Genomic DNA, 9,709 nt, shown 5'->3' with positions numbered 1-9,709 from the left:
ACAGATCCCCCATAACAGTGTGTCCTCCATAGATCCCCCATAACAGTGTCATCCACAGAGCCCCCATAATAGTGTGTCATCAAGGTGGAAGACTTTCTCAAGGTAAGTCTACATCAGTTACTAATATGCTCCCGTTGTCTGATAGGTGCGGGTTCCTTCCTCTCGTTACGCAGCCAATACTGTAGAGGAGGGCGCACTGTGCATGGGTCGGCTGTGTCCATCGGCCACATAAAAGGGAATGGAAGCGGTGGCCGCACAAGTTCCTATCCATTTGAATGGGGATTTCGAAAATAGCCAAGTGCGCCGCTCGGCTATTTTCGGTGGGTCAATAGGAATGCTTAGTGGTTGCTGGACCCGGCACTGCCAGCCACCACTTTGCCAGCTTCATTTTCGGCTGCGTTTAAGAGATAGGTGTGGGACCCGCACCTATGAGACAATAGGGGTCTTGTTTTAGTGATATGCCCCCGTTATCTGAGATGGGAATACCCCATTTAGGCACATGAAGGTCATAGACAAGGGTCTCCTGTTCAGCCCCCTCTACAGAATATAACCCTTAGATGGTTACATGGTTGCCCATTCAAGGTGCAGCCACCCACAGCTTCCTCCTGAAGAGTCTTCCAAGAATAATAGAATGCCATAAAACGGCCAGAAATTAGTATTTCTAGTCCTAAGCTGTGGTGTCCGAGGCTCCGGATATTATTTCCCTCCTTTTTAGTCAATTTTTTAGACACAGTCTCATAAATTCTCCTTTAACTTTTTGGAATGGACCCGGGAGAGAGAAGCCACTGGTTCCTTCCCCAGCCCACCTCATTTCTCCCCACCTAATCTCTGCCTACCTTATCTCTGACCACCTCATCTCTGCTTACCTCATCTCTCCCAAACTTATCTCTGCCCACCTCATTTCTGTCCACCTTCTCATTGTCCACTTCAGCTCTGCCCACCTTTTCTCTGCCCACCTCATCTCTGCCCTCTTCATCTCTGCCTAGATTATCTTCTGCCAACCTCATCTCTGCCCAGCTTACCTCTGCCCACCTCATCTCTCCCTACCTAATCTCTGCCTACCTTATCTCTGACCACCTCATCTCTGCTTACCTCATCTCTCCCAAACTTATCTCTGCCCGCCTCATTTCTGTCCACCTTCTCATTGTCCACTTCAGCTCTGCCCACCTTTTCTCTGCCCTCTTCATCTCTGCCTAGCTTATCTTCTGCCAACCTCATCTCTGCCCAGCTTACCTCTGCCCACCTCATCTCTCCTCACCTAATCTCTGCCTACCTTGTCTCTGCCCACCTTATCTCTGACCACCTCATCTCTGCTTACCTCATCTCTCCCCAACTTATCTCTGCCCGCGGCCTGCCTCATCTCTGTCCACCTTCTCATTGTCCACCTCAGCTCTGCCCACCTCATCACTGCTCACCTTCTCTCTGCCTGCCTCCTCTTTCCCACCTCATCTCTGCCCACCTCATCACTGTCCACCTTATCTCTGTCCACATTATCTCTGACCACCTAATCTCTGCCCACCTTCTTTCTGCCTGCCTCCTCTTTACCCACCTCATCTCTGCCTGCCTCAACTCAGACCACCTAATCTCTGCTTACCTTATCTCTGACCACTTAATCTCTGCCCATCTTATCTCTGACCAACTAATCTCTGCCCACCTTATCTCTGACCACCCCCTCTATAACCACCTAATCTCTGGCCACCTTCTCATTGTCCACCTCAGCTCTGCCCAACTTTTCTCTGCCCACCTCATCTCTGCCCACCTTCTCTCTGCCTGCCTCCTCTTTTCCACTTCATCTCTGTCCACCCACCTTATCTCTGCCCACCTCATATATGCCCACCTTATCTCTGACCACCTAATCTCTGCCCAATTTATCACTGACCACCCCCTCTATAACCACCTAATCTCTGCCCACCTTATCTCTGCCCACCCCCTCTATAACCACCTCATCTCTGGCCACCTGTTGGCACAGGGAGGTTCTGTCTTTCGCCATCATGCAGCATCCTTCCCTTGCCTCTGACAGGTTCCTTCTCTTTTATTCTCGTTTCTTTTTGACTCTTCTGTCACAATCTGACGTCAGCCTCCGGCAAGTTTACTTAAGTCACTGAGGGCGGAGGAGAAAGGAGCAGAGGAGAAGACAGAGGAAAGAGGAGCAGAGGAGAAGACAGAGGAAAGAGGAGCAGAGGGAAAGACAGAGGAAAGAGGAGCAGAGAAGAGAGGAGCAGAGGAGAAGACAGAGGAAAGAGGAGCAGAGAAGAGAGGAGCAGAGGGGAAGACAGAGGAAAGAGGAGCAGAGGGGAAGACAGAGGAAAGAGGAGCAGAGAAGAGAGGAGCAGAGGGGAAGACAGAGGAGCAGAGGGGAAGACAGAGGAAAGAGGAGCAGAGAAGAGAGGAGCAGAGGAGAAGACAGAGGAAAGAGGAGCAGAGAAGAGAGGAGCAGAGGGGAAGACAGAGGAAAGAGGAGCAGAGGAGAAGACAGAGGAGAGAATTTAGGAGCAGAGGAGAAGACAGAGGAGCAGAGAACAGAGGAGAGAGGAGACGTCCCCTCCAGAGGCCGCACCATGGTTATCCCTATGACTGGAGGAAATGCCGCACTGGACATAAAGTCGCATCACTTGTCGCAGACATGAGATCTTTTTCTTGGAATGTAAAGTTTTCCTGAAGTTTCTACCGGGATAATCCAGAAACTGGAGGCAGAAAAATCCTAAAAGACACAGGATGGAGACGAACATATTCCCCAACTCCTCCGCTCAGTCATACGGGTATGTGAGCAGTATCAACCTTATACATGTAGCAGAGCTGAGAGAGTACTGGCAGCTTTTGTGAATTGTGATAACTGAAGGATACAGGCAGATTGCATGTAATAGTATAGATAGATAGATAGATAGATAGATAGATAGATAGATAGATAGATAGATAGATAGATAGATAGATAGATAGATATGAGATAGATAATAGATATGAGATAGATAATAGATAGATAGATAGATAGATAGATAGATAGATAGATAGATAGATAGATAGATAGATAATAGATATGAGATAGATAATAGATAGATAATAGATAGATAGATAGATAGATAGATAGATAGATAGATAGATAGACCTCACAGCTGAGGTTTTGCTACAATTACATAGAATGTGTCGGCAGATAAGAACCATTTGGCCCGTCTAATTGTGTCTAGTGTAAACAATCCTTTATGTGTTAAATCCGTATCTCATATCTCTCCTGTCCTGATGGTTTGTTACAATGTAGCAGGATTGTCTGGACTGGATACAATTGTAGCAAACACTCTGCTGTGAGAAGGATGAGGTCTGTATGGGGCTTAAAGTCTCTGAATGTGAACAATGAATGTTTCAATTCACTGACAACAAGTCAGAAAGTGGGAGACAAGAGGGAGAACTTATTACAGGACAGGTGACAGTTTTCTGGTGAACACAAGTCATATATTTTTTGTGCAAAAATCCTTGTGTTTTTATAAGTCACTGCTTTTTGTTGAGCACAGTTTATCGGGGTCGCGACCTCCCCGACTCCAGTTATTATAATGTAGTGGTGTGTATAACGGTGCAGATCTATGGCCGCTGGTAGGTTGCACGGATTCGCTCTCCGGGCACACGGCCTACATGTGCATACTCCGCGCGGTGCTGTTCATTACATGTTATCATCCACACTAGTGTTTTTTGCGGATCCGTCATGGATCTGCAAAAACGCTTCCGTTACAATAATACAACCGCATGCATCCGTCATGAACGGATCCGCTTGTATTATGTCTTCCATAGCCATGACGGATCCGTTTTCTATTGTGTCAGAGAAAACACGGACCATAACGCAATTCTATGAGGGAATGCATAACGTAACGGCATTTCCATCATAATAGAAGTCTATGGAGTCCTCTCCTGCATAACGGAAACAGGACGGATCCGCTATGCAGGCCATAGACTTCTATTATGACGGAATGAATAATGGAATGCCTTTACGTTATGCATTCCGTCATAGAATTGCGTTATGGTCCGTGGTAACGGAATCCATAACGCCATTCTGCTTTTACCACCAAACGAAGCGTGAACGAATTGGATTGTGTCTCTTGTAGCTCAGCGCAGGCGCAGGATTGGTAATGTAAGATGGCAGCCGCCCAGCGTGGGCACCGACATGCCATGGGACCCATCCACTGTGCAGCCATTCAGGGCTCTTGGAAAGCTGGGTGACTGCCGAGGCGAGTGCTGTGATGGCGGCCATATTGGTCGCTGCGCTGCTCCAGACTTCACTGCTCAGATGTTTTACATAAACATTAAATGTCGTAAACCAGGAGCACTCCGCAGCCGAGGACAAATATTTATAGGGTGACTTCTCAGCGAATGTGCCAAGTATTAACAGGCCAGGGCTGAGCGTCGAGGGGCTGGTGGGCGAGGTCCGAGGATGACGTCACGGTGGTCCCTGGCAGGATAAAGTTTATTGAAGAGCAATACACCGGTCATAACATTTAAGGCGACTTTCACACTGGCGCTTTGGCTTTCCGTTTGTGAGATCCATTCAGGGCTCGGTCCAAAACGGATCAGTTTGCATTCTAATCAGGCGACTTTCACACCTGCGTTCGGTGCCGATCCGTCTTGTATCTGCACAGACGGATCCGCACCGATAATGCAAACGCTTGTATCCGTTCAGAACGAACCCGTCTGCATTATTCTTTTAAAAAAAGTCTAAGTCAAAACAGATACATTGAAAGTCAATGGGGGACGGATCCGTTTTCAATTGCACCAATATTGTGTCAGTGAAAACGGATCCGCCCCCCATTGACTTACATTGTAAGTCAGGACGGATACTGTTTGGCTCCGCATCGCCAGGCGGACACCAAAACGCTGCAGGCAGCCTCAAAACCGGAACGGAGACCGAACGCAGACAAACTGATGGATTCTGAACGGATCATTATCCATTCAGAATGCATTGGGGCTGAACTGATCCGTTTTGAACCGTTTGTGAGATCCCTGAAACGGATCTGACAAACGGAATTCAAAACGCCAGATAAGGATCCGCTCAGAATGCATCAGCTCAGTCTCCAGCGTTTTGGTGTCCGTCTGATGAAACTGAGCCAAACGGATCCGTCCTGACACACAATGTAAGTCAATGGGGACGGATCCGTTTTCTCCAACACTATAGAAAATGTCCTCCACTGACTTTCAATGGTGTTCAGGACGGATCCGTCTTGGCTGTTACAGATAATACAAACGGATCCGTTCTGAACGGCTGTAGAAGGTCGTATTGTCTGAACGGATCCGTCCATGACGGATCCGCACAAAACACGAGTGTGACATCATGCCACCAAATCTGTGGAATCTGACAGCAGATCCTGTAAGTTGCTTGGGGAAGTCTCCAGGGTCCGGACTTGAGGACAATTTGGTGACGGGTCTTCACCTCCATCTCTGTCTGCTCCCCATTCCTGGACAGTCTTGTCAGCGAGGCCGGGGCTTTATCCTGCAGAAAGAAGTCACTGCCATTAGGGGGCACCGCTGCTATGAAGGGGGGTACTTCTCTGTACAGTGGTTAGGTAGGTGTCACATCCACATGATGGCCGGACACAAGGTTTCTAACAGAACATCGTCCAGAGCATCACACTGCCTCCGCCGACTTGTCTTCTTCCCATAGTCCACCTGGTGCCATCTCTTCTCCAGGTAAGTGACGCACACATAATCAGCCATCCACTTGATGTAACTCGATTCACCAAGGCCGCCTTCCTCCTAAGTCCTATACTGCACCTGGTGCCATCTCTTCTCCAGGTAAGAGACGCACACACACCCAGCAGGCCACATGATGTAACCCGATTCACCAGACCAGGCCGCCTTCCTCTCATAGTGCACCTGGTGCCATCTCCTCTCTGGACACATGCACCCGACACCTCTTTAAGAGCTACTGATTATACAGGGAGTGCAGAATTATTAGGCAAGTTGTATTTTTGAGGATTAATTTTATTATTGAACAACAACCATGTTCTCAATGAACCCAAAAAACTCATTAATATCAAAGCTGAATATTTTTGGAAGTAGTTTTTAGTTTGTTTTTAGTTTTAGCTATTTTAGGGGGATATCTGTGTGTGCAGGTGACTATTACTGTGCATAATTATTAGGCAACTTAACAAAAAACAAATATATACCCATTTCAATTATTTATTTTTACCAGTGAAACCAATATAACATCTCAACATTCACAAATATACATTTCTGCCATTCAAAAACAAAACAAAAACAAATCAGTGACCAATATAGCCACCTTTCTTTGCAAGGACACTCAAAAGCCTGCCATCCATGGATTCTGTCAGTGTTTTGATCTGTTCACCATCAACATTGCGTGCAGCAGCAACCACAGCCTCCCAGACACTGTTCAGAGAGATGTACTGTTTTCCCTCCTTGTAAATCTCACATTTGATGATGGACCACAGGTTCTCAATGGGGTTCAGATCAGGTGAACAAGGAGGCCATGTCATTAGATTTTCTTCTTTTATACCCTTTCTTGCCAGCCACGCTGTGGAGTACTTGGACGCGTGTGATGGAGCATTGTCCTGCATGAAAATCATGTTTTTCTTGAAGGATGCAGACTTCTTCCTGTACCACTGCTTGAAGAAGGTGTCTTCCAGAAACTGGCAGTAGGACTGGGAGTTGAGCTTGACTCCATCCTCAACCCGAAAAGGCCCCACAAGCTCATCTTTGATGATACCAGCCCAAACCAGTACTCCACCTCCACCTTGCTGGCGTCTGAGTCGGACTGGAGCTCTCTGCCCATTACCAATCCAGCCACGGGCCCATCCATCTGGCCCATCAAGACTCACTCTCATTTCATCAGTCCATAAAACCTTAGAAAAATCAGTCTTGAGATATTTCTTGGCCCAGTCTTGATGTTTCAGCTTGTGTGTCTTGTTCAGTGGTGGTCGTCTTTCAGCCTTTCTTACCTTGGCCATGTCTCTGAGTATTGCACACCTTGTGCTTTTGGGCACTCCGGTGATGTTGCAGCTCTGAAATATGGCCAAACTGGTGGCAAGTGGCATCTTGGCAGCTGCACGCTTGACTTTTCTCAGTTCATGGGCAGTTATTTTGCGCCTTGGTTTTTCCACACGCTTCTTGCGACCCTGTTGACTATTTTGAATGAAACGCTTGATTGTTCGATGATCACGCTTCAGAAGCTTTGCAATTTTAAGAGTGCTGCATCCCTCTGCAAGATATCTCACTATTTTTGACTTTTCTGAGCCTGTCAAGTCCTTCTTTTGACCCATTTTGCCAAAGGAAAGGAAGTTGCCTAATAATTATGCACACCTGATATAGGGTGTTGATGTCATTAGACCACACCCCTTCTCATTACAGAGATGCACATCACCTAATATGCTTAATTGGTAGTAGGCTTTCGAGCCTATACAGCTTGGAGTAAGACAACATGCATAAAGAGGATGATGTGGTCAAAATACTCATTTGCCTAATAATTCTGCACTCCCTGTAGTGAAATAATAATTACTAGTTAGTTCACACTAGTTAAGGTCAGTCAGGGCACACCAGGTAGTGCCATCTCACTGCGGCGCAGGCGCAGTGAGTGAAGCCGACAGCCGGCGAGTGTCCTTCACTTACTGCACCTGCACCGAATACTGAACGGGACGGGGCAGGCGCAAGATTTCCACAGGAGACAGGGCCGGCAAGCGGAGACCAACACTGCCTGTCAATCAAGTGTAGCAGGGCGCGGCCATAGGTGGGAGAACGGAGCCTCTAGGAGCCTCTTAGGGTTAGTCAGGCCGCACCTGTTAAAGGGGTTGTCCGGGTTCAGAGCTGAACCCAGACATCCCTCCATTTTCACCCCGGCAGCCCCCCTGACATGAGCATCGGAGCATTTCATGCTCCGATGCTCTCCTTTGCCCTGCGCTAAATTGCGCAGGGCAAAGGCATTTTTAGGAGTTCCGGTGAAGTACCGGGGCTCTCCATGGGGCTGACAGGAACCCCGGTAACGTCACCGGCACTGATGGGCGGGATTTAGCTCTGCCCTAGCCAGTAAAACGGCTAGGGCAGAGCTAAAGCCCGCCCCTCAGAGCCGGTGACGTCACCGAACACACTGCCGGGAGGAAGTTACCGCCCGGCAGTGTGTTATTTAAAACAAAAGAGCCCGTGCCCTGCGCGATTTAGCGCAGGGCACGGGAGCGCATCGGAGCATGCCTCAGGGGGGCTGTCTGGGTGAAAATAAGGGTATGTCCGGGGTCAGCTCTGAACGCGAACAGCCCCTTTAAGGTTAGGATTAGTCAGGGCACACCAGTTATTGTTATGGTTAGTCAGGGCACACCAGTGAAGATTAGGGTTAGTCAAAGTGCACCAGTTAAGTTTAGGGTTAGTCAGGGCACACCACTTAAAGTTAGGGTTAGTCAAAGTGCACAAGTTAAGATTAGGATTAGTCAGGGCACACCAGTTAAGGTTATGGTTAATCAGGGCACACCAGTTAAGGTTATGGTTAATCAGGGCACACTAGTTAAGGTTAGGGTTAGTCAGGGCACAACAGTGAAGATTAGGGTTAGTCAGGGCACACAAGTTAAGGTTAGGGTTAATCAGGGAACACCAGTTAAGGTTAGGGTCAGTCAGGGCACACCAGTTAAGGTTATGGTTAATCAGAGCACACTAGTTAAGTTTAGGGTTAGTACGGGCACACCAGTTAAGATTAGGGTCAGTCAGGGCACACAAGTTAAGGTTATGGTCAGTCAGGGCACACTAGTTAAGTTTAGGGTTAGTCAGGGCGCATTAGTTAATTTTAGGGTTAGTCAGGCCATACTAGTTAAGTTTAGGGTTAGTACTGGCACACCAGTTAAGGTTAGGGTCAGTCAGGGCACACCAGTTAAGGTTAGGGTCAGTCAGGGCACACCAGTGAAGATTAGGGTTAGTCAGACCGCACCAGTTAAGGTTAGGGTTAGTTAGGAACTATCTTTGCACGTTCTGATTGAGCGGAGCTGGACCTGGTACACAGACAAGACAGACGGGGATTTTAGAAGCAAGGAACACAATGTGCGAGACATAGTGCAGATGCCCTGGAGAAGCTCCGCGTCCTATAAAATCCCCATCTTGAGAATCCACAAGAGTAAATTTGAGTTGTAAACTTCAAAGCACCAAATCTGTCCGTCTGTGATATCTATCTACTCGGCATCACTCGTCTTAAATCCTTCTTAATGTAAACGGAGGCGGCGGTGAAGTCGGCGATCTAGCACTTTACATGGGAAAATCCCACTAAACAGAAGATTGTTGGGTGTCCCTCTTCACTTACGTAGTTTTCTATTTAATAAAGTTACACTTTATTAGGGGCAGGGATGGATACAAACAGAGGGTCCCTGTGAAAATACATTACATGGGCCCTGAGTCTCTAATAGCTGCCCCTAGAGCTCTCTGTCTCTGACTGTCCATTAGTGAGAGTGAGCCCTGGAGTTCACTAACCCAGTCCCTTGCATGCACTTTAATAGTAGATACTTTTAGGGTCACAGTGCCCTGTCCCCCCAATCTACTGGGCCCACGCCACATTATATATGTGTGTATATATACACTACTGGAAAATGATTTTGGGTTTGGCAGCCGCTGCGACACAGGCTGCCACTCTGGCATGGTAGCTGTCATACAGCTGGTACAGTGGCGTTTCACTTGGTGCCACTGCATCTGTTTCTTGTGGGTGTGAATTGGTTCTGTTGTGTATCTACCCCTGGCTCTGTGTGTG

General features: G+C 47.8%; 1 protein-coding gene across 1 annotated transcript in view; it reads left to right on the top strand.

Moving 5' to 3' along the window:
• The first annotated feature begins 2,516 nt into the window (after positions 1–2,516).
• LOC120995045 (free fatty acid receptor 2-like) overlaps positions 2,517–9,709 on the top strand; it is a 50,895-nt gene continuing 43,702 nt past the window's right edge. Inside the window, exon 1 of the mRNA XM_040424406.1 lies at positions 2,517–2,759. Within this exon, the coding sequence (XP_040280340.1) occupies positions 2,716–2,759 (44 nt within the window). The 5' untranslated portion in view covers positions 2,517–2,715. The remainder of the gene's footprint in view (positions 2,760–9,709) is intronic.

Source organism: Bufo bufo, chromosome 1, assembly GCF_905171765.1.
Source record: "Bufo bufo chromosome 1, aBufBuf1.1, whole genome shotgun sequence".
In the NCBI taxonomy this organism is placed as follows: domain Eukaryota; kingdom Metazoa; phylum Chordata; class Amphibia; order Anura; family Bufonidae; genus Bufo; species Bufo bufo.
This window is presented reverse-complemented; position numbering and strand designations above follow the sequence as displayed.